Source organism: Erinaceus europaeus, chromosome 7 (genome assembly GCF_950295315.1).
Source record: "Erinaceus europaeus chromosome 7, mEriEur2.1, whole genome shotgun sequence".
NCBI classification, from domain to species: Eukaryota; Metazoa; Chordata; class Mammalia; order Eulipotyphla; family Erinaceidae; genus Erinaceus; species Erinaceus europaeus.
The window spans coordinates 67,412,492-67,437,042 of record NC_080168.1 but is presented as its reverse complement, the minus strand read 5'-3'; the positions used below and the strand labels follow the sequence as shown (position 1 = coordinate 67,437,042).

Genomic DNA, 24,551 nt, shown 5'->3' with positions numbered 1-24,551 from the left:
TCAGCAAGAGCTGGGCTACCGGGATGGATCTTGGTGGGTGGAGCTAAAGAAGGGGTGTCACAGATAGGAAGACCCTGGGGGGCGGGACCGAAAGTGGGTGGGGCCATCATCAATGCTCTTGGCCACGAGGAAGGTAGGAGAGACGGTGGGGAAGGTTGTGACCTGCTGAGGTTTGGGCTGTGGGGAACGGGCGTGGCTGAGATGGGGTGTAGTCGACGTTGGGTGGGGCCAATGGGGGCAGGACCAGAGAGGGGCGTGGTCTGTCATGGGCGGGGCCGGGGAAAGGGTGTGACTGCGGTGGGCAGAAACAGGGATAGGCTGTGACAAGAAGAGGTCACCCCGCAGGCCCTGGAGAGTGACCTCCTGGTGGCTCACCCAGTTGAGCATATACATTAAGATGCGAGAGGATATGTGTTTGAGCTCCGCTCCTCATCTGCAGAGCGGATGCTTCATGAGTGGTGAAGCAGCACTGCAGGCGTCTACCTCCTCCCTCAATTTCTATCTGCCCTATCAAAAGAGGGGAGAGAAAGAGAGGAAGGAAGAAGGTAAGGGGAGGAGAGGGGAGGGAAGCAGTGCATTTGTCATACAGGCAGTAATAACCTCGGTGGCAAGAAAGAAGGAAAGAAAGGAAGAAAGAGGAAGAGGGAGAGGAAGAGAGAAAAGGAAGGAGTAGAAAGTGAGTGCAGAAAATTCAGTCAGCAGATGTGGAAAAGAATGGGCAAATAAGGGAATAACTGAGGGTGGGGGTGAATAGCATAATGTTTATTCAAATAGACTGTCATACCTGAGGCTTCAAAGTCCCAGACTTAATCCCCTGCACCACCATAACCCAGAGCTGGCCAGTCTCTAGTAAAAAGTAATAATAATAAGTAATAATAATAATAGCTGTAAATAAAATAATCAAATTTTCTCAATGAAAATATGCATATTAAATTGTCTTCTGGTGATTCAGCCTTTTGAAATCTGGAAGAAAAGCATCTAGAGCTGAGGTGCTTATCAAGTTGGGTCGTGCACAGTTAGGAAAAAACATGCTCACCAACTTGGCTGGAGAGCTTGGCTCCAGACCAGCATGACTTAATAGCTGTGATTTGCATCTGAATGCAATTAAGTGGGGCAGCACTTTGGCTAATCAAGCTGTGTACCATCCATCCGCTGGCATGCAAACCCAACAGGAGTCCAGAGCTGCAGAGAGGGAATCTTGTAAGTTCTCTTAAACTTGAAACTCAGGTTTGAGATCTGTAAATAGAAGTTTAGATGGCAAACTCTGATTTTAAGTATGAACAACAAACTTGCACATCAGTTTATTGTTTATGATGAAAAATATAGTTCTTTGCCTCGCTTTCTTGTAGAAGAATAAAATCACTTTTGTTTGTTATTGTATCTGATGTTATTTTAAGAATTTCATACAGTGGGGGCCAGGCGGTGTTGCACCTGGTTAAGTGCATACATTACAGTACCCAAGGACACAGGTTCAATCCCTTGGTCCCCATCTGTAGGAAGGAAGTGTCATAAGTGGTGAAGCAAGTGCTGCCAGTATCTCTTTCCTTCTCTATCTCTGCCCCACCCCTCTCAATTTCTCTCTTCCTCTATCCAATAATACATAAATTAAATTTGAAAAAAAGACTTTCATGCATTGTGGCTGGGGAAATGGCTCAACTGGTAGAGCACTGGACTTTTCTGCCTGAGGGTCAGGCACCACATTTACTGGAGTGATGCTCTGATTTAACTCTCTCCTCTCTACCTCATCTCACCTCACATGAACCCCTTTCATAGGATATACATACATACATATATATATATATATGCCTCTAGGGTTATTGCTGGGGCTCAGTGCCTACACCACAAATCCACTGCTCCTGGCGGCCATATTTTTCCAGTTTTGTTGCTATTGTTGTTGGATAGGACAGAGTGGAATTGAGAAAAGGGGAGAAGACAGAGAGAGGGAAGAAAGATACACACCTGCAGACCTGCTTCATTGCTTGTGAAGTGAATAGAAGTGACCACCTTCTGGGGACTTGAACTGGGATCCTTGCACGGTTGTTTGCTCAACCTGGTGCACCACCACCCAGTCCCCCAAATAAATCTTTTTAAAAAGTTTCATGCAGTATAAAAATACAGAGAAGGAGGGGGCCAGAAAGTAGCTCAATGGGTTAAGCGTACATGGCACAAAGCACAAGGACTGGTGCAAGGATCTTTGTTGCAGCCTCTGGCTTCCCACCTGCAGGGGGTGTCACTTCACAAGCAGTGAAGCAGGTCTGCAAGTGTCTGTCTTTCTCTCCCCCTTCTGTCTTCCTGTCCTCTCTCAATTTCTCTCTGTCCTATCCAACAACAACGAGAACAACAACAATAATAAACAACAAGGGCAAAAAGGGGAAAAATAGCCTCCAGGAGCAGTGGATTCGTAGTGCATGCACTGAGCCCCAGTGATAACGCTGGAGGCAAAAATAAATAAATAAATTCTCAGATCCTTACTATTTATTTATTTATTTATGAGAAAGAGGAGAGAAAGAACCAGACATCACTCTGGTACATGTGCTACCGGGGATCGAACTCAGGACCTCATGGTTGAGAATCCAATGCTTTTATCCACTGTGCCACCTCCTGGACCACTCAGATCCTTACTTTCTACCAATAAATAACTCCTCCCACTAGTATTACAGATAAACACAAATAGGACCACACAGTGGTACACCTGGTTAAGCCCATATAAGGCCTTAGCTTCTACCTACAGGGCAAAGCTTCACAAGTGGTGAAACAGGGCTGCAGGTGTCTCCCTGTCTCTCTCCTTCTCTATCTTCCTTTCCCTCTGGATTTCTTCCGAGATCAGACAAGATTGGGTATGTTCAGGGTGGTATGGCTGTAGACTCCCTCTGGATTTCTATCTCTATACAATTAAAAAAAGTTTTTTAACCAAAGTATGTAGATGAAAGTTTGATTTTGCTGGTTCGAGCCCCCAGCTCCCCACCTACAGGGGTGTCGCACCACAAGCAGTGAAGCAATTCTGCAAGTGTCTGTCTTTCTCTCCCCTTCTCTGTCTTCCCCTCCTCTCTCCATTTCTCTGTCCTATCCAACAACAATGACATCATACAACAATAATAATAACCATAGCAACAATAAAACAACAAGGGCAACAAAAGGGAAAAAAAAATTAATTTCCAGGAGCAATGGATTCGTGGTGCAGGCACCAAGCCCCAGTGATAACTCTGGAGGCAAAAAAAAAAGTTTGATTTTGGGGGCCAGGTGGTGGCACACTGGGTTAAGCGCACAGAGTAACAGAGTGCAAGGACCTGCACAAAATCCATTTCAAGCCCCCAGCTCCCCACCTGTAGGGGGGTCACTTAACAAGTGGTGAAGCAGGTTTGCAGGTGTCTTTCTCTCTCCCTCTATTTCTGCTACTCTCAATTTCTCTCTGTCCTATAGAATAAAAATGAAAAAAAAGTTAGGAGGATTCGGGTGGTAGCACAGCCGGTTAAGTGCAGGTGGCATGAGTGACACGAAGCACAAGGACCAGCATAAGGATCCCAGTTTGAGCACCTGGTTCCTTACCTGCAGGGGAATCACTTCACAGGCGGTGAAGCAGGTCTGCAGGTGTCTGTCTTTCTCTCCCCCCTCTGTCTTTTCCTTCATCTCTTCATTTCTCTCTGTCCTATATAACAATGACGACATCAATAACAGCAACAATAATAACTACAACAACAATAAAAAACAATAAGGGCAACAAAAGGGAAAAAAATAAGTAAAAAAAAAAAAGAAAGAAAGACAGACAGAAAGAAAGAAAGAAAGAAAGAAAGAAAGAAAGAAAGAAAGAGAAATAGCCACCAGCAGCAGTGGATTCGTAGTGCAGGCACCAAGCCCCAGTGATAACCCTGGAGGCAAAAAAAAAAAGTTTGATTTTTTTTCTAGTTATGTTGCAAATCATTGAAATAAACAGCCAATATTAGAAAGTTTGCAAATGCTAGGGGCCAGGTGAAGAACTTGGTTGAGTGTACACATTACACTGAGCAAGGACTCCGGTTCACCTCCCCCCTCAGCTGCAGGGGGAAGCTTCACTAGCAGTGGAGCAGTGCTGCTCTCCCTCTCCCCCTCCCCCCTCCCCCTCTCTCCTCCCCTTTCAATTTCTCTGTCTCTGTTAACAAAAGAAAAAATAAAAACAAAGAACTGGGAGTTGGAGTGATGGATTCCTCATGCAGCCCCTGAGTAACAATAAGGGAAGGGAAAGATAAGAGAAGGGAAGAAGGGAAGGGAAGGGAAGGGGAAGGGAAGGGGAAGGAAGGGAAAGGAAAGGAAAGGAAGGGAAGGGGAGGGGAGGGGAGGGGAGGGGAGGGGAGGGAAGGGAAGGGAAGGGAAGGGAAGGGAAGGGAAGGGAAGGGAAGGGAAGGGAAGGGAAGGGAAGGGAAAGGAAAGGAAAGGAAAGGAAAGGAAAGGAAAGGAAAGGAAAGGAAAGGAAAGGAAAGGAAAGGAAAGGAAAGGAAAGGAAAGGAAACTGCTGAGCTTTAGCTATCACATGCTCCCTCTCAGTGTTTGTTCTTCACAGTGGACATCTGGAGTGTTTGGCTGTGATGTTTCCAGGGCAGAGAATAACATGGAGAGTGGAACTAGCATGAAGAATACAGACGACAGGCCCCATCTGAAGGAAGGAAGCTTCACGAGTGGTGAAGCAGGGGTGCAGGTGTCTCTCTGTCTCTCTCCCTCTCTCTCTCCCTCTCCTCTCTCAATTTCTCTCTATCCTATCTGATAAACAGGAAATAAATGGCTGACAGAATGAATTTATAGTACAGACACTGGCCTCTGCCATAAAAAGAGTTTGTCAGTGTAGGTGCCTGCAACACTGTCCTTCTAGAATCATCCAGTTACCTACAACTAAGTGTAGCTTATGCTCTTGAGTTCAAGGTAGAAGTGTGCCCTTGAGGAATTTACAATAAAGCTGAGAGTTAAAAAGTGGTCATTGCAACAAATATAACATTGCAATGAAGTCATAGAATGCAACTGAGATTTGGCAGGAGGAAAAAAAAAATTACACATTGGCCCAGAGGAGAGAAGTCAGGAGGAAATGGTTGAAGAGAACTTGACCTGAGGTAGAGAGAGATTTGAGCAGAGATGTTACTGAAGGCCAAGGCTCTGTTCCTCCCCTGAAAGTCAAGAGACAAGGATGAGTGAGAGCAAAACATGCTAGTTGAGGTGCTAGCACCCTGGGGAGGTGATAGACACAGGTCTCCCCAAGTCATCTGTTCTCAGACTATGGTCTTATGGACTCATGGTGGGGAGGGTGCTGGGGGAGAGGGGCCAGTCCTGGGGTCTCCTCTCAGGCACCCGTGGTTAGTGACCTGCTCAACTGTTTAAAACAAATTCAGGAGGACAGTGCTGACCATGACTAGGGTCTAGGGCTCTTTGGGTTCAGCATCAGAGAGCCCCTCCCCCCTCCCCCCAAGGAACTTCTCTGCCTTCAGCCCTTGGTTTAGCAGAAATGCATGCAGGGTGAATGCATTCCTTTCTAGCTACCAAGAAAGGCAGCATGGAAAAGCAGAAACACAAGGGCCAAGGTGAGGGCTGCTATAGCCAAGTGAGGCCGGTGAGGGGAGTAGGAAGTGAGGCCCATGGCTCATGCAGAGTGGCCAAGTTAGAAGCCAAGACAAGGGCTGGGGAGACAGTTTAGCAGCTCTGCAAAAAGGCTCACATCTGAGGTAGGAAAGAAGGGCCCTTTGGTCCCCAGCACCACCACCATGAACCATAGCTGAGCAGGGCTCCCATTAAACAAAAATCAAGGAGGGCGGGAAGCAGCAAACAGGGTTAGGTGCACATAGTACTATGCACAATTACCTGGGTTCAAGCCCCTGCAGTGGGAACACTTCATGAGCAGTGAAGCAGGGCTGCAGGTGTCTCTCTTTCTCTCCCTCTCTATCTTTCCTTCCCCTGTCAATTTCTCTCTTCCCATCTTATAAAATGGCAAAAAAAAAAAAAAAAAGAAAGAAAGAAAGAAAGAAAGAAAAGGAAAGAAAAGAAAAGAAAAGAAAAGAAAAGAAAAGAAAAGAATGGCTGCAAGGAGCAGTGGAGTTGTAGTGCTGGCACCTAGCCCCAGCAATAATCCTGGAGGCAAAAAATAAAATAAAATAAGCTGAGCTCACACCAGCACATCTTCAGGGGTGATCTGCTCCCTCATTTATCCAGGAGACAGTCTGCAGAGGGAAAGGAGAGGCAGCATGGGGCCACTGTTATGGATGGAGGCTGAAAGAAGCAGGGCTTCTCAGTGTGCACTTCTTTCCCTGTCCCAGAGATGGCTTTCCAATGGTTTCTGGGTGATGGTTTGTCTCTCTGAAGAGTCATGTGGGTGTTTAGGTGGTGGCACACAGTTAAGTGCACATACCTCTGAGCATAAGGACCCCAGTTAGAGTCCCTTGCTCTCCACCTGCAGGAGGTCTACTTCACAAGTGGTGAAGCAGGTCTGCAAGTGCCTATCTCTCCCCTTCTCTCTTTTTAAAAAATATTTAATTGTATTAAATATTTTTATTATCTTTATTTGATAGAGACAGTCAGAAATCAAGAGGGAAGTGGGTGATAGAGAGGAAGAGAGAAAGACACCTGCAGCTCTGCTTTACCACTCCCAAATCTTTCCCCCCTGCAGGTGGGGATTCTCTTCCCATCTCTATCTCCCTCTCCCCTCTCAATTTCTCTCTGTCCTATTAAAATTAGAAGAAGGAAAAAAAAAAAGGAAAAAGTGGCCACCAGGAGTGGTGGATTCGAGGTGCCAACATGAGCCCTGACCAGCAATGGCCTAGCGGTCAGGACCAGAGCACAAAGTCTAGGTGGGGCTAGTGTCTGTACTGGACAAGCTGCAACTATCTGTATGTCTGGGTGAGCTGCAAGGTCTTTCCCAGATATGCAGGGATGGGAGCAGAAGGGCCTGGCTGCTGGCCCAGCACCCCCCCCCCCATGGAGCCACTGGCCGCCAGCCTGGAGGCACTGACCCTCAGCCTGGTCTGGCCTCCAGTGACAATATAGCTCTGTGCTTCATCCTCAGGCTAATCTGGGGGGCAGACATGTGGTCTGAGGCCACAAGGATATGAGCTCCCCCACTTGTCAGCTATGGGGGTCCCTGACTGTCTACCATGGGGTCACAATCCAGTCACCATGGGGTCACCACTATTCACCACGGGGTCCCTGCCTGTCCACCAACAGGCCACAACCTGTCCACCATGACAATCTCCACCTGTCCACCATGTGCAATGACCCGGATTCTACCACAGGGTGACACTTCATGAGTGGTGAAGCAGGTCTGCAGGTATATCACTCTCTCTTTCCCTCTCTATCTCCCCCTCCTCTCTCAATTTCTGTCTGTCCTATCTTATAAAATGGGAAAAAATGGCTGCTAGGAACAGTGATTTTGTAGTGCTGGCACCTAGCCCTAGCGATGACCCTAGAGGTAAATAACCCTGGGCCTTGCCCCCCACCTGTCCACCACAGGGTGACCACTGTCCACCATGGGGGTCCCCACCCATCCACCACAGGGTCCCATCCTGTCCACCAGGGTACCCCTGCCTGTCCACCATAGGGATCTCCATCTGTTCACCAGGGAGTCCCTGCCTGTCCACCACTGGGGTCTCTGCCTGTCCACTATTGGGGTCCTTGCCTGTCTACCACAGGGTCCCTGCCTGTCCACGAGGGTGTTCCTGCCTGTCCACCACTGGGGTCCCTACCTGTCTACCATGGGGGTCACTACCCATGCAGCACAGGGTGACCACCTGTCCACCACAGGGGTCCCTGCCTGTCCACCAGGGGTATCTCTGTTTGTCCACAGGGGGGAGTCACTACCCATCCACCACTGGGCCCCCTGTTCACCATGTGGAGGTCTGCACCTGTCCACCACAGGGTGACCACTGTCCACCATGGGGGTCCCCCACCTGTCCACCACAGGATCACTACTGTCCACCAAGGGTTTCTTCCCACCTGTCCACTACGGGGGTCTCTGCCTGTCTACTATGGGGCCCTCGGCCTGCCCACCATAGGGTCCCCAGCTGTCCACCGTGGGGGTCCGCACCCGTGGGGAGAGGGAGACGCCCCTCTCTCCCCACAACCCCCTCGCCCCCTCCGCTCCTCCCCAGGTCCTCTCGCTTCGGACAGTGCTCCCCCACCACACACACACCTGGCCCCGGCCCCTCGCCCTGCCACTTCCCAACCTTCGGGGTCTCCACCCCGGGCCGTCCCCCCACCTGTCCTCCCCGCAGGCCAGGGCCGAGAGGTGGCCCCGCCCCCGGCCCGCCCCGGCCCGCCCCTGTCCCCGGCCCCGCCCCGTGTCCCTCGGGCGCCGACATGACGCGGAGGTGAGGCGGCGGCGGGGCCCGGAGCCGGCATGTGGGCGCCGGGGGACGACAGCTCCGTGCGGGTGGCGGTCAGGTGAGGGGCCGGGGGCCAGGGGCCAGGGGCCGCGGCCTGCGCGCACCTGAGGCCCGCACGGGGTGGGGGAGCGGCCCTGGGCTTGCACCGGGGACAGTGGGGATCGGGGGCCTGCGTGTACCTGAGGCCCGCACTGGGTGGGGGTGCGCGCGGAGACCGGGGTGCCGCCCTGGGCTTGCATTGGGGGTCGGGGGCCGTGGAGGATAGGGGCCTGCGCGCACCTGAGGCCCTCACGGGGTGGGGGTGCAGCCCTGGCTTGCTTCAGGGGCTTTGGGCGCCTCCTCGCCTCCAGCAGCCGGCCACACCACACCCCTGGGTGCCGGGTGCCGCGCAGACCTGTGGACCTGCCGACCTGCGGGTCTGCGGGGTCTGGAGCAGTGCTGACCGCGCCTTGGGGCTCTGGGTTGGGGTGGCCCTGTGGACGCGGCCTCCTGCTGCCTGAGGTGGAGGTGGGGGTGCTAGGCTGGGCGGTCCTGCTGGGGCGGGTGTGCTCACACTGCTCACACAAATACTGTGCTTACACTCAAACACAGAGACACACATACAGACACACCCTCACACACACAGACACACTGTGCTCTCTCACACACACACCCTCACACAAATACTGTTCCCTCTCTCTCTCTCTCTCTCTCTCTCTCTCACACACACACACACACACACACACACACACACACACACTCTGCAGGCCCAGGCAAACAGGCAGCCAGTTGTGTATGTGTGGTGGTGGGGAGGGAGCGGGACACCCCAGTCCCCAAGCTCTATGAGCTTCTCTGAATCTCTCAGAACCTGCTGGGCTCTGCGTCCTTTCTGGAAGATTCTTCTGAAACTCATCTCACAGGCCTGGCTGTGGCTGTCTCAGTGACACAGCTGGGCCAGGCCGGGGTCCGCAGCCCCAGGCTTTGTATCAGGAGGGACTGTAAACAGTAGCCTGCATGAAGGTTTGCTCATCTCCCTCCACCCCAGGCCAGGAAATGGGGGGCAGCATTAGGACGGGGTGGGGTGACCTGTCTCACTAGCCGGACTCCTAACGGTGGGCTCTCCCCCCTCCCATGACTGCCACCTGCCCTCTGTCTTCCCCAGCCCCCCTGGGCGGGGCCCAGGCTGAGGAGAGGGACTGTGTGGCCTGCCCTGGGCAGGGCTAGAGGGGAGGGAGCAGCAGGAACCGCAGTGTGGTCTCCGCAGAGAGGAGGGAGGAGGGCGTCTCAGGGCCTGGCTGCCAGGCTGCTGTTAGTGATGGCGTCCAGGGAGCTGGAGCTAGGCCACGGTGGGCAGGGTGAATGCCCGGCAGGCCCTGCTGGTCAGTGCTTTGTCAGGAATGGGCCTGGGCTTGGGGCAGCTGCCAGCCAGCAGAGGCTCCCCAGAAATGGCAGCAGAACAGAGCAAACCCCCACGCCCCTGTGCACCCACCCGTTCTCTCAGAATCACGCGTGCTGTGCTGATAGACCTCTCGAAACCCATTTGCACAGGACAGAGAATGACTTGCCCTGCCCCTCTGTGCTTACAGACATCTTGGGTGTGCATTTTTGTTTACAAGCTTTTATCGAGACACATCACTGTAGCCACCCCGAGTCCTGAGCTACATTTAGCCGTCATTGCTTGGCACACATGTGTGCAGTGGTGTGTGCTGTGTGCTATGTCTTGACCCACTTGATACCATAATCTCACTCTGGACTCCTCAGTCAGATGCCATCTAGGCACTGTCATTACTGTGGCCACTTTGCAGATGAGACATAGGGCCATGGGGGACCGCCCAGAGTGAAACCGGTCCCAAGTGGCAGGACCAGAACCTCAGACCTGCAGCCTGATCCAAGTGGCAGAACCAGAAGCCCTGACTGCAGCCTGACCCAGGGGCCCAAGGTCTCAGCAGCAGGCCCCCCAGCAGGCAGGAGGGCAGGCAGGGAGGGGCAGCAGAGCCAGACCCCCTTCCTCTTCTAGCTTCTGCCAGAGGTTGAGCCAGGTGGACCCCAGAGACATGGGCAGGCTGTGGGCTCCTGATACAGAAAAGAGGTGAGGCTGGCAGTAGAGTCGGCCCTGCCCTGCCCTGCTCTGCCCTGCCCTGCCCTGCCTGAGGATGGGCTAGGCAAGGCCAGGGATGTCAGCCTTCATAGGGACACATCTTCATGGGGGAGAACCCTAGGGACACTAGGCCCACAGAGATACAGACCCCCTGAGGACAGAGCCTGGCCACAGGGAGCTTTGTGGGAAGAAACTTAAGCTGAGGCTCTTTTAGGGAGGGTTTTAACATTTCTGCAAATGCCTTTTGGTCAGGGTGCAGGGAGGTGTCTGCAGGAGGCCTTGCCCTGGTGGGAGGGGGTTTGGAGGCTGGACTCCCATCCCCACCCCCAGCCTGTCCCTGGCCCTGGAGACACTGAGTATGAAAACATCACTCAGGAACTCTGATTTCTTTCATTTGAAATTTATTTTATTATTGTCATTATTATTTTGCCTCTCAGCTGGGGTTCAATGCCAGCACTACATCACTCTTGGAAGCCATTTTTCCCCATAGGACAGAGAGAAATTGAGGAGGGGAGATAGAGAGGGAGAGAGAAAGAGAGACACCTGAAGACCTTCACCACTTGCACAGACCCCCCCCCACACACACACAGGTGGGGACCAGGGGCATGGACTTGGATCCTTGTGCAGGTCCTTGTGCTTAGTACTATGTGCACTTAACTGGGTATGCCACCATCCAGCCCCCTCACTTGAAATTTAATAACTGGTCCTTAATGTTGTTTTGGAAAGTATGCTTGGGACAACTTGATTCTGTGGTTGTACTTTTTCAGCGAGAAAGTTTGCATACCTTAAATACTAAAAATATTTTTATGGAAGTTTAGTATCTCAATTCACACACACTTTTATATACAGAGAAGTTGAATTTCAAAAATTTATTGTGAAACAGTTGATTTAGATGTATTTGCAGTCTTTGTATTGCTCCCATGCTAAATTATAATACTAAAAATATTGAATTTATTTTAATGAGAGACAGATCAAAGCACTGCTTAGTTCTGGTTTATGGCAATGTCAGAGTTTGAGCCCAGAATTCTGGGGCCTCAGGCATAAAAGTCTGGAGCATAAACCCATATGCTATCTCCCCAGCCCCAAAAGGACACTATGTTGATACATTGAGTCAAGTAAAATAATACTACATTAATTCCTTCAGTTTTCCTTTTCTGAAATGTAGCAACCAGACATTTTGACATTGCCTCTAATGTTGTTGACACTGCATTCCTGTTGAATGGTGCTACTCTGTAATTTCAAGAAAAAAATGAGGAAGAAGACTGGAATGGAGCTCTGTCACTAAAAGGATCAATAACTGCAGAGGAGAAAACACTAGGCAGACACTCCCATCACACATGGCCACACCCTGGGGTGGAGAGGACCCCAAGATGATGTCTGTTCTGACAGGGGCCAGGCACTCACTGGCGTTCACTGACTGGTCTTCTGCATTCCCTTGGGATGCACCTGCCTGTGTGCAAGGGGCTGACCTGCACCTGCAGAAAAGTTGCTTTCTGGGAGTGGAAGCCAGGCCCGGCTGTGGTCCATAAGCCCAATGTGGTTCCTGCCATCTCTGTGTGCAGCCTTGACTGTCATTACTTACTTACTTAATTAATTTTTATTGCCACCAGGGTTATTGCTGGGGCTTAGTGCCAGCACTATGCACCTACTGCTCCCAGTGGCTATCCCCCCTTTTTTCGTTTCTATTTTATTTGACAGGACAGAGAATAATTGAGAAGGAAGGGGGAGATAGAGAGGAAGCGAGAAAAGGGGCCAAGCGGTGGCACACCCGGTTAGGTGCACATAGTACTAAGCATAAGGACCTGAACAAGGATCTGGGTTCGAGCCCCTGGCTCCCTGCCTGCAGGGAGGACACTTCATGAGTGGTGAAGCTGGTCTGCAGATGTCTTATCTGTCTCCCTCTATCTTCTACTCCCCTTTCAATTTCTCTCTATCTTATCCAATAAAATGGAAAAGTAGTCACCAGGAGCTGTGGATTCCTAGTGTAGGAACCAAGCCCCAGAAATAACTATGGAGGGAGGAAGAGAGAGGGAGAAAGGGAGAAGGAGAAGGAGAGAGAGAGATATGCCTGAAACCCTGCTTCACCACTCGCAAAGCGTCCCCCCTGCAGGTGGGGAGTGGGGGCCTGAACCCCAGTTCTTGTGCATGATAATATGTGCATCACCACCTGACCCCCTGGACTACATTTCACTCACAGCACTGGAGCCACCCGCACATTGTGGCCCTGCACATTGTGGCGTGAAGTGCCCTTCTCGCACCTGGTTGTGAACCTGGGCTGCTGGACCTGTAGTTTTTGCTTTGGCAGACACTTGGCTTTTACAAAGGGGGTTGGGGGAGCCGGACCACAGAGGAAGCCACTGCCCCCTGTCCTGTCTGTGCAGGTGCTGGGGTGTGGGCCTGGACGCTTTGTGCTGGGGAGTCACTTGGGCCTCTCAGTCTCTCCTCCAGTGGGGTGACTGGCACCTCACTTCATCTGCACTCAACCTGTGAGGGGTGGGAAGGCGATTCCTCATTTTTCCATGTGGAAAGTGGAGACTCCGAGCTGAGCCTCGAGGTGACCTGCTCACCCATCCTGCCCCTGAGCTCCAGGGCTGACCCCTGCTGGTCTCTGAGCAGTCCCCTCACTGTCCGTCAGGTTGCTCCAACCTGCTAGTAGCAGGAGATTCAGCACAAGGCACCCAGTTCCCGAGAACCAGGTTTAGACAGCGTTGCTGTGGCTGAGCAAGGCCTTGGGACTGCTGGCAGCAAGAGTGGTTGCCTGGCCCTCGACATCTCTTCCTGCAGCCTGTAAAACCACACACACACACACGCACACGCACACGCACACGCACACGCACACGCACACACACACACAAAAAGAATTATCCCCAGACACAAGAATCTCTTAGGTGCACAACTCTTGGTGGAACACACAAAATACTGTCAACAGCACAAAGGAGAGATTCTTGAGGTAGTCTTCATTTCTTCCATATGTATATATGTATGTATGTATGAATGAATTTTGCCTCCATGGTTATCACAGGCTTGATGCCAGCACTACAAATCCACTGTTCCCAGAGGCCACTCCCCCCCACACTTTTTATTTGACAGGACAGTAGGACAGAGAGAAATTGAGAGGGGAGGGGGAAGTAGGGGGAGAGAAAGAGAGACACCTGCAGCTCTGTTTTGCTGCTTGTGGAGCATCCCTGCTGCAGGTGGGGAGTGGGGGCTCCAGCCCGTGTCCTTGAGCAGGTCCTTGTGCTTAGTACTATGTGCCCTTAACCAGGTGCACCATTACCCAGCCCCCATTCATTAATTTTTTAATTTCCACCTGGATTATTGCTGGTGTTCAGTGCCTGCATGAGGAATCCACCACTCTTGGCAGCCATTTTTTCCCTTTTCTTTCCTTTATTTGATAGTAAGAGAGAAATTGAGAGTGGAGGGGGAGATAGAGAGGAAGAGAGACCTGCAGATCTGCTTCATGGCTCATGAAGCTTCTCCCCTGTCAGTGGGGAGTAGGGGCTCGAACCTTGATCTTTGTGCATGGCAACCTATACACTCAGCCAGGGGCATCTTTCTTATTTTTTAATGGCATTTTCACTGCCTATGTTCCTGAAGAAGAGTGACAGGGGGATGAAACCTTGTGCCTTTCAGACACTTTGCAGACTCAGGGATCCCCACCTGTGTGAGGTCTGCTCCCCTGGGATGAGATCCCTGTCCTTTCCTATGAGGACCCTGCTGTGAGGACCCTGTCCTCCTGCTGTGAGGCCCTTGTCCTCTGCTGTGAGTACCCTGCACCCCTGCTGTGAGGCCTCAGTCCCCTTGGGGTGAGGGCCTGCACTGAATGGCTTTCTCCTTGAGGTTCCAGGGAGCAGGTGACCTGAGTAGGGTGGGTGGGGGGGCCTCCTGGCACCTGAGTGGTCTGGTCCGGTCTCTGGGCCGCCTCTCCCTGCAGTACTGGCTTTGTTCCTGTGTAATTATTTCCCTCCCTGGGGCTCCCACCTCCTACCTGCTAATTGGGGAATATCTCCATACCTAATTAAGGGGGTAGTGACTTCCACACCAGACATTCCGGTTGAGCCAGCCTCCAGAGCAGGAGTAAGTTTCCTGGGTGCTTACCCAGGGTCTGCTAGCCCTCAGTAGATGTCATTGTCTATACTGCAGGTCACTCCCCTTTGTCCCCAGAGGGTCACCGCCCCGGGTGGCTGTTCTCTGTGGAGATTAGAGCTGGCCTTCACCTGAGAGTCTGGGAGGGAGGACAAGCCAGGCTGGGAGAGCAGTTGGTATACAGTGTGTCCTGGAACCGGTTTTGCTTTATTCAGACTAAAGCAAATATGTTTCCTATCTTCAGTGTCTGTCTGGGAGGCAGGTTTGTGAAGTCTGCCCTGAGTCTCCCAGGATTAGTAGCTTAATCTTCTCAGGGTTAAAGGAGTTTTCCTGCTCAGGCTTTCTGTGGGGCAGAGGATAGATAGGCCTCCCAGCAGATGGAGTTTTTTTTTCTTCTTCTTCTTGTTTGTTTGTTTAAGATTTATTTATTCTGGGGGCCAGGCAGTGGCACACCCAGTTAAATGCACATTGTGGAATACAAGGATCTGGGTTCAAGGCCCTGCTCCCAGCTGCAGGGGGGAAGCTTCACGAGTAGTGAAGCAGGTCTGCAGGTGTCTCTTTGTCTCTCTCCCTCTCTATTTCCCCATCTCTCTCAATTTCTCTCTGTCCTGCCCCATTAAAAAAAAAAAAAGAAAGAAAATAGCCATAAAGAGCAGTGGATTAATAGTGCCGGCACTAAGCCCCAGCGATAACCCTTGTAGGAAAAAAAAGATTTATTATTTTTATTTTTTTTTACATTTTATTTATTTATTGTTAAATAGGGACAGAGAGAAACTGAGAGGAGAGAGAAAGAAAGAGACAGAGACACCTGCAGACCTCTTCACCATTTGTGAAGCTTTCTTCCTGCAAGTGGGGTGCTAGGGTTTGAATACAGGTGCTTGTGCACTGTAATGTGAGGGCTTAACCAGGTGTGCCACCACCTGGCTCCCCAGCAGACAGGGCTGGGAACGGGATCCTTGGTGGTGGAGGTTGCCTGGCAATTTCAGATTGAATGCGGTTTATGCTTCCTCCGCAAATGTGGCTGAAGCCAGCAGGGTGCTGGGTGCTAGGGAGACTGGGGTACCTGGAACTTCATGCTTTGTTGGCAGACACTCCTGAAACAAGTGACTCTGTCTGTCTCTCGGTTGCTGTCTCTCTTTTTTCCCTACCAGGGTTACTGCTGTGAGCTCGGCACTGGCACTATGGATGCTCTGTTCTTAGCAGCCATTTTTTCCTCCTTCTTACTTACTTTCTTTCACTCTTCCTTTCATTATTATTATTATTATTATTATTATTATTATTATTATTATTTGCCTCCAGGGTTATTGCTAGGACTCAGTGCCTGCACTAGGACCTCACTGCTCCTGGCAGCTATTTTTTTCCCCATTTTATTGGATAGGACAGAGAGAAATTGAGAGAGGAGGGGAGATAGGGAGAGAAAAAGAAATACTTTCACCACTTGCAAAACTCCCCCCTGCAGATGGGGAGCTGGGGGCTCGAACCTAGATCCTTGATCAGGTCCTTGCTCTTAGTACTCTATGTGCACTTAAACAGGTGTACTACTACCCGTCCCCACTTTTTTTTCTTTCTATTTTATTTGATAGGACAGGGAGAAATTGAGGGTGAGGGAGAGACCTGCAGACCTGCTTCACTGATCATGAAACTTCCTCCCCTGCAGGTGGGGAGTAAGGGGCTTGGATCTGGATCCTTGCACACGGTAACATTTGTGCTCAACCGTGTGTGTCATTGCCTGGCCCTGTTTTTAAGCTCAATTTGAGCCTCTAAGCACCTGTGGGTTGGTGTGTTTGACAGCCATAGGTCCCTGAACCCCAACTGTCCCCATGCCCCATGGGTCCCCACGGCCCTTCCCCCACCCCACATGCCCAGAGTCACTCCTGAGCAGATGTCACTTTGGAGGGCCGCTGAGAGCAGGGCCCCAGGGTAGAGTCTGGATGGCAGGAGCCCCAGTGGGTCATGAGACACAACATGTCCCCAGCATGCCCTCCACCAGTGCTTTGAGGGCCCAGTCCACCTGGACAGGGGGCATGCTGGCAGCCATCCGTGGAGCTGGCCTGGTCTGCCCCCAGTCCTGCGCACTCCTGCAGGAGAGAGGCTGAAGGTGGAGCACCATGGAGGTGGGGCCTACTGGCTTATGCTTGGTCTGGGCGCCAGCGGCCAGCTGTGTCCTCCAGATGCTCAGGCAGCAGAGCTGCCGGCTGCATCAGACATTACTCCATGGCCGGCTGTTCCACTTTCCCTGTGTGCCTTCTTTGTAGAAGACTTTCCTGTTAACACAACAGAGACCAAGGGGGAGAGGAAGAGAGAGAGGGAAGAGGTGGGCAGAGAGGGAGAGAAATGGAGGAGAGAGAGGGGGAGGGAGAAAAGAGAGAGTGGCAGGAGAGAAGGAGAGAGAGAGAGAGGGAGAAAGAAAGAGTGAGGGAGGGTGAGAGAGGGAGGGAGAGAGTTGGAGCAAGCCTCTGGCTCATGTGCCCTGCGGACTGACCTTGGGGCTTCCTGCATTTATTTTCATTCTGCTTTCCTGGGAGGTCCTGTATTTTGGCTGTGGTGGCCACAGTGATGGCCAGTCTTTTTTTTTTTCAATTAATGATTTAATATAGAGGCACCAAATTGTGAGATATATAATTCTGCACCTTCCCACCACCAGAGTAATGTGTCCCCATTCCCTCCATTGGAAACTTCAATAGTTCTCCCAAGGTCACAGATAAGGGCTGACTATTATGTCTATAACAGGTTGTATTTATATATATTTGTCCACCTGATAGCCTGTCTTTAAGAATATGTCTGTGTTTTTAGGCTGAGGAAGGGTGTTTTGAATAGCATATAAATAGTAAAACACAGGGGGCTGGGTAGTAGCTCATCAGGTTAAGCACAGGTGGTGCAAAGTGCAAGGACCGGCTTAAGGATTCCAGTTTGAGCCCCCGGCTCTCCATTTGTAGGGGGATTGCTTCACAGGCAGTGAAGCAGGTCTGCAGGTGTCTATCTTTCTCTCCCCTCTCTGTCTTCCCCTCCTCTCTCCATTTCTCTCTGTCCTATCCAACAACAACAGCAACAACAACAATAACAATAAACAACAAGAGCAACAAAAGGGAAAACAAATAGCCTCCAAGAACAGTGGATTCATGGTGCAGGCACCGAGCCCCAGCTATAACCCTGGAGGGGGAAAAAAAAGAGTAAAATACAGTAGGGCTGGGTGGTTGTGCATTTAGTTGAGCTCACGTCACCATACATAAGGACACAGGTTCAAGCTCCACCTGTAGGAAGGAAGCTTTACAATTGGCGAATCAGGGTTGCAGGTGTCTCTCACCCTCTCTATGTCCCTGTCTTCGTTTTTTTCCTCTCTCTCCAGTAAATAAATAATAAATCAATAAACTATTTAAAAGAGAGTAGCAGGCAGCATCTGCCATATGCTGATGACCTGATCTAGAGACTCCACACCGCGGGCAGTTTCATCATCAGGCCTATTGTCTGTGAGGGTGTTGGTCCTTTCCACTAAGACTCCTGCAGTGCCTTCTGCTTCTGGGGAATGTGTTCACACATTCAGGATCACAGACAACCACCAGTCACTCCTGAAACTGGGGTGGAGGTGTCATCCTGAGCTTGTGGCTAAGTGACATGGCACTGCACTGACTTTACAAAAAATGATGGATGGACATGTGAGGGTTCTCTTGTTTGTTTGTTTCTTGCACTGGGGTCTCAAGAATGTGCTATACCACTGCTGTGGGCAGAGAGACAGAAAGGAGAGACCCCACAGCCCTCCCTGCCCTGCATGGTGGGTACTCTCCATGGTGCTCCCATGTGGCACTGGACCCCTGCTATGGTGAGTTCCCCACACATGCCCACGGCATGCAGACCCACAAGCCATGATGTGTCCAGCCCTCTGCTGTGTGTGGGTCAGCCCAGCCCAAGTGGCCATGACCAGCCTTTTTGCTCAGTTTCCTGGCAGCCATTGGTGGGAGCGTCTGAGTTGGCTGGGCAGCCCATCTGCTCTGGGGTTTGGCTGTATCCCTGTGCATAGGCGCTGTCTCCTGTGGGCATGCTAGAACTGTTCTCCAGGCTTCGGGCTCCCTGTGGCTTTAAGTTTCTTGTCCTAATTCTGTGCTCACCTCATGTTCTTTTTGTTTGTTTCAGATTTTTTAAATATTTATTTTCCCTTTTGTTGCCCTTGTTGTTTAACATTGTTGTGATTATTGATGTCATTGTTGTTGGAAAGGACAGAGAGAAATGGAGAGTGGAGGGGAAGACAGAGAGGGGGAGAGAAAGACAGACACCTGAAGACCTGCTTCACTGCTTGTGAATCGACTCCCTTGCAAGTGGGGAGCCTGGGGCTTGAACCGAGATCCTTGTGCTGGTCCTTGCACTTTGCGCCTCGTGCGCTTAACCTGCTGCGCCACTGCCCGACTCCCGATTTTGTTTATTTTTTAATGAGAAAGGTAGGAGGAGAGAGAGAAAGAATCAGACATCACTCTGGTACATGTGCTGCTGGGGACTGAACCTTCTGGACCACTCTCATCTCATGTTCTACTACTGGACATCAGTCCAGGCAACCTGGGGACTTGGATGACTTTGCACTTTTAAATTTGAACACCTTGGCCCCCCACTTTGAATGTCTTAGTTTTGGGGTCCCACCTCCTTCCACTGACAAGTGGACTTGGGAACTTGGGAGAGGAAGGTGGTAGATGGGCAGCCTTCATGCTGAGATGCCTGTGGCATGAGTCCTGGACTGGCTGAGCTGGAGCTTCAGAGCCTGCCATGCCTTGTGAGCGGGCTGGGGGCTCAGACCCCACCTGCTGGAACAGCAGGTGCGTGTGTGAGCAGGCTGCCTCGCTGCACGTGTATCAGATCAGCTCATCGCACATGTGAGCCTCTCATGGGGCCGGCCCCCTCCTCCTTGGGAAGCGTCGAGGCTGCTGGTGCACCTGCCTGGACCCCTGAGCTTGCTGTCCGTCCAGGATCCTCAGCACTGTGTCCACCTCTGTGCAGGAGTCATTGCTCTGCACCAGGGTTAGCAGGTGTCTGAAGCTTTGTCCTCCGTCAGGGGCCACACTTACCGGGTTGCTTTCGTCGCCTGTGTCTCCAGAAAGGGGAGCATGCTTCCTGCTCTGCCACTGCTTACTTGGAGGGTGACCCTGTGGCTTTGCTGATCCTTAAGCCTCCCGGAGCAGCATTTGGTGTAGCATTAACCAGAGACCCTTCCTCTGACGTGGGCAGAGAGCCAAGGGTGGCCGGGGAAGTGCACATGCACACACATGTCTGCAGATGCACCAGTGCATTTACACATGCTTGCACACGTGTGCATGCTATAAATATGTATGTACCCACACATGTGACCTTTGCACCCCACTGAGCATATGCCTAGCACATGTCACCCAGGAGCTCTGAGATGTCACCTCTATTTCCAGGCACTTGGGGCCACTGCATGATGTCCTCGAGGTCACAGTAACTCTGCTAAGGGAACAAGGACATTTGATGCTTTTTGTCCTTGTAGTTTCTGTTTTCTTCCTCTCTTTTAAAAAATATTTTATCTTACTTATTCATCTTTTATTTATTTTTCCTCCAGGGTTATTGCTGGGCCTCAGTGTCAGCACTACAAATCCACCACTCCTGGAGGCTATTTTTTCATATTTTTTTTCTTCTTCATTTTTATTGGATAGGATAGAGAGAAATTGATAGAGGAGGGGAAGATAAAGAAGGAGAGAGACACCTGTTGATTTGCTTCACTGCTTGTGAAGCTTCCCCCCTGCAGATAGGGAGCCGGGGCCTTGACCCGGATCCTTGCATGGGTCCTTAGTATTGTGCGCACTTAACCGGGTGCACCACCACCCAGCCCTCTTAATATTTTTATTTATTTTATTTTAATGAAAGAGAGATAGAGATAGAGCCCAGAGCCCAGCTCAGCTCTGGCTGATGGTTGTGCTGGGGATTGAACCTGAGATCTCAGAGGTCCAGGCAGGAGAGTCTGTTTGCATATCAGACTCTGCTGTCTCCTGTACCATATTATTATTATTACTATTATCAACATTATTATTTTCCCCAGAGTCCTGCTCAGCTCTGGCTGATAGTGGTGCTGGGGATGGTACCTGGGGCATCAGAGCCTCAGGCAAGAAAATCTTTTTGCAGAGCCGCTGTACTGTCTCCCCAGCCTCCTCCTCCTTAGGCCTCTTCTTCCTCCTTCTCCTCCTCCTCTTCTTATTGTTGTTGTTATTTTACTCCAAAGCCCTGCTCATCTCTGGCTGATGGTGGTGCTGGGGATTGAATCTGGCACCTCAAAGCCTCAGGCAGGAAAGTCTTTTACAGAACCACTGAGCTGTCTCTCTAGTTCGTTTCTGTTTTCTAATACAGGGCGATTTTTACAGTCTAATTTCCACAGTAGACAGACTCTCCCTTTAGACCTTGGCCAGGGGTCTGGGCTTTGGGTCTCACATGCTGTCCCACTGCCAGGCTAGCATGAGGGTGTTTCTTCCTGGGCACGTGCTCTCTGGGTTGGAGAAAACTCGACTGGAGCCAATCTGGGCTGCTGCTTGCTCAGCGACTCGGGAGACAAGGAACTCATGGCGGAGTATGAATGCAATGTCTCTTTATTGATCAGAGACAACACTTTTATATACTTAGAACCGGAAGTGGCAAGTCGGAAAAGGAAATGGGTAGGAAAGGGGGTGGAGAAAAGGAAGGTAGAAAGCTTCCGTAGCAATAGTTGCTGGAGTTGTAACTGGCAGGATTAATGTACCCTGCAGGCAGGGCAGGTCTTGAGGTAGAAAGAAGATAGGTCAAAGGTGAGGATCTTTCAGGCAAAACAATGATGGATGGAGCAATGGGGCTGCCCAACATCCCACCACAGCCTTTATGGGAATCACTTGTTGGCATAAAAGCCAGAGTCTCAGTGACAATGTCAGCAGACCAAGCTGGAACCAGGCAGGGCCTGCTCGGAACACGGTGCCCTTGACCTGGCCCACATGCTGGCATCCTCCCCAGTGTCCCCATGAAGGTGGAGAGCAGAGGCTGCTGGCAGAGCACCTGCACCACTGGGGGGCATGCCCAACCCCCCAGCACCTGTGCAATCAGAGCCACCTCCACTGCCCGTGTGTGGCCCCTGCCCCCACCCCGGCTTGGGCCTCAGATGTGTTTGTTCACACATGCGTCCCCACTGATGGTTCTTTGTGTGTTTGTGTGTGTGTGTGTATGTGTGTGTGTGTGTGTGTGTGTGTGTGTGTGTGTGTGCCCCAAGCCTGGCCTTAGCATGGGCAGTGGCCCTCACATTGTCTGTGTGGAGGACAGTAGTCTCTGGGGTGAGCACTTTGCAGCCTGCTTGGGAAACTGTCCTGTGGCCACATGGACCAAGAGCGTGTGGTCAGCTCAGGAAGTCACCTGCGTGTCCTTTGATCCAGCCGTGGAGGAGGGACTGGGACGGCTGGAGACTTCCTTTCTGTTCTGTGTAGGTCGATAAAGCTCTAGTAGCTCAGCCACCAGGCCTGTGATATCAGCAGGGTATGTGTCTTTCCTTGGGTTCAGCACCAGGCTGGGTCTGTCCCTAGGCCTAGAGGCTGCAGCCACAGGGAAGTGTGGACAGCAGCGAGCGCTTCCGCAAACAGCCTTTCTTCTACTCCTTCTTATTTATTTATTTTTTATTTTCTCTGAGCTATGGCTTTGTGCCAGCACCACAAATCCTCCACTGCTTCTGGTGGCTATTTTTCCATTTTATTATTTATTTATATTTCCATTTATTATAATTTTTATTTCCATTATTTATTTATGTATTCCCCATTAAATTGAGAGAGGAGGAGATAAAGAGGGAGAGAGAAAGAGAAACACCTGCAGATCTGCTTCACCACTTGTGAAGCATCCCCTCTGCAGGTGGGGAGCTGGGGGCTTGAACTGGGGTCCTTGTGTGGGTCCTTGCACTTTTTACTATGTGCACTTAACTGGGTACATCACCACCTGGCCCCCAAACAGGCTTTCTAAGACAGGAGGGGGCGCCTCAGCTCGCCTCTCCAAAATACTCTCTCCAGAGCTTCTTCTGTGATCTTTCATTTATTTACTTTTATTTTTAGTGGCTTCAGAGTTGCCTCTGGGACTAGGTGCCAGCACTAGGTATCCATGGCTCCCTCCTAGTGGCCATTCTCTTCCTTCTTTCTTTCTTTCTTTCTTTCTTTCTTTCTTTCTTTCTTTCTTTCTTTCTTTCATTTTATTGGCTGATACAAAGAGAAATTGAGAGGAGCAGGGGAGATAGAGAGGGAAGGAAAGAGAGACGTCTACAGACCTACTTCACTAGTCACAAAGCCTCCCCTCTGCAGGTGAGGAGCAGGGGTTTGAACCTGGGTTCTTGTGTATGATAACATGTGTGCACCATCAGGTGTGCACCACCCAGCCCCCTTTCCTCCCCTCCCCTCTGCTTCCCTTTCTCTCTCTTTCTCTTTCTTTGGATTTTTTATTTCACAAGGCAGAGAAAAATTGAGAGGGGAGGGAAGATAGAGAAGGAAAGAGAGAAAGAAAGACACCCACAGACCTGCTTTACCACTCATGAAGCCTCCTCCCTGCAGGTCCTTGTGCATGGCCATCTTTTCTCTCAACAGCATTTGCCCTCACCTAGCCCACCTTTCCTTCCCTTCCCTTCCCTTCCCTTCCCTTCCCTTCCCTTCCCTTCCCTTCCCTTCCCTTCCCTTTTTCCCTTCTTTTCTTTTTCTTTCTTTTTTTTATTTCACAGGACAGAGAGAGATCAAGAGAGGAGGGGGGAATAGAGAGGGAGAAAGAGAGACACCTGCAGATCTGCCTCATTGCTCTGAAGCCTCCCCCCTGCAGGTGAGGAGTGGGGCTCGAACCCCAGGTGCTTGTGCATGGTGAGGTGTGTGCTGAACCGGTGCACCCCCTCTGGTGTCCAGATGGAAATGGAGCTCAGGAGCACACTCCCCTCCCGGGCAGCTTTATCACCAGGTCACGTGTAATGGTCTGGTACATCTCGGGGCTCGTCTTGGGACTCAACACAGAGAGGCCTGAAACCCACAGTCTCCGGGGTTCTGTGGGATGCCTGGGCTTTGGAGTGCTGGGAGGAGGGGCTGCAGGGGGGTGGGGTGGGGTGGGGTGGGGTGGGGCTGGGGCTGGGGCTGTTCTTATTCCTGGGAGCCTCTTTCAGGCATTTTGAGCTGTGAAGGGGGATTAGTGGCTGGCCTTTGTGTTGGTGAGGGGATTCTGAATACACTTGTGTGTATTGGGGGGCGGGGAGAGGGGCTACCCCTTTGTCCGCAGCTTAAACCAGAACCAAAGATCTTCAGACAGGGTGCTGATTCTTGTGGTCCGGTCTCAGGTGGCCAAATCAGTTTTTAAAGCTGGTCAGCTCTAGATCAGATGCAGGGCCTGAAAAGCAGAGTAGGCCTCACTGCTGGGCCACTGCTCTGGTCTCCCAGCAACCAAGGGCTGCTGTGTGCGGCTGCTGTGTGCTTTCCAGTTCACATGCCACAGCCATTGTCCAGGCCCCCGCAGGCGGGCAGTGCGCGCAGATGGGGAGACATTGTTTGTGGTGGACAAGGGCTTTGTCCTTCTGGCTTTCTAGTGCCATTTGGTAAACTACAAAGGTGCATTTTCTTTCTTTTTAAAATTTTATTTTTTATTTATTTATTTGCCTCCAGGGGTTTCCCAGGGTTCTGTGCCAGCAGGGAGAATCCAGTGCTCCTGGCGAATGTTTTTTCCATTCTATTGGACAGGACAGAGAGAAACTGAGAGAAGAGGGGAAGATAGAGAGGGGAGAGAAAGATAGACACCTGCAGACCTGCTTCACTGCTTGTGAAGTGCCTCTACCCCCCTCCAGGCAGGTGAGGAGCTGGGGCTTGAACCTGGATTCTTGTGCAGGCTCTTACACTTAGAACTATGAACGCTTAACCCAGTGCGCCACCACCCGAGCCCCTGATTTTAGTTTATTCATTTATACATATGGAAAAGTCTCACGACACAGAGAAGGCAGAGTGTCACTCCAACACATGCAGTGCTGGGGATCAAGATGGGAGCCTCTGGCATGCAAGTCCAGCAGTCTGCAAGCTGAGCCATTTCCCCAGCCATCTTATCATGTTTTT

The 24,551-nt window shown here is 51.2% G+C and overlaps 1 protein-coding gene across 16 annotated transcripts in view; it reads left to right on the top strand.

Moving 5' to 3' along the window:
- Positions 1 to 8,271: 8,271 nt before the first annotated feature.
- KIF21A (kinesin family member 21A) overlaps positions 8,272 to 24,551 on the top strand; it is a 73,277-nt gene continuing 56,997 nt past the window's right edge. For all 16 annotated transcript variants that reach the window (XM_060194661.1, XM_060194660.1, XM_060194663.1 and 13 more), the window contains exon 1: positions 8,272 to 8,388. In XM_060194661.1, the coding sequence (XP_060050644.1) occupies positions 8,345 to 8,388 (44 nt within the window). In that variant the 5' untranslated portion in view covers positions 8,272 to 8,344. The remainder of the gene's footprint in view (positions 8,389 to 24,551) is intronic.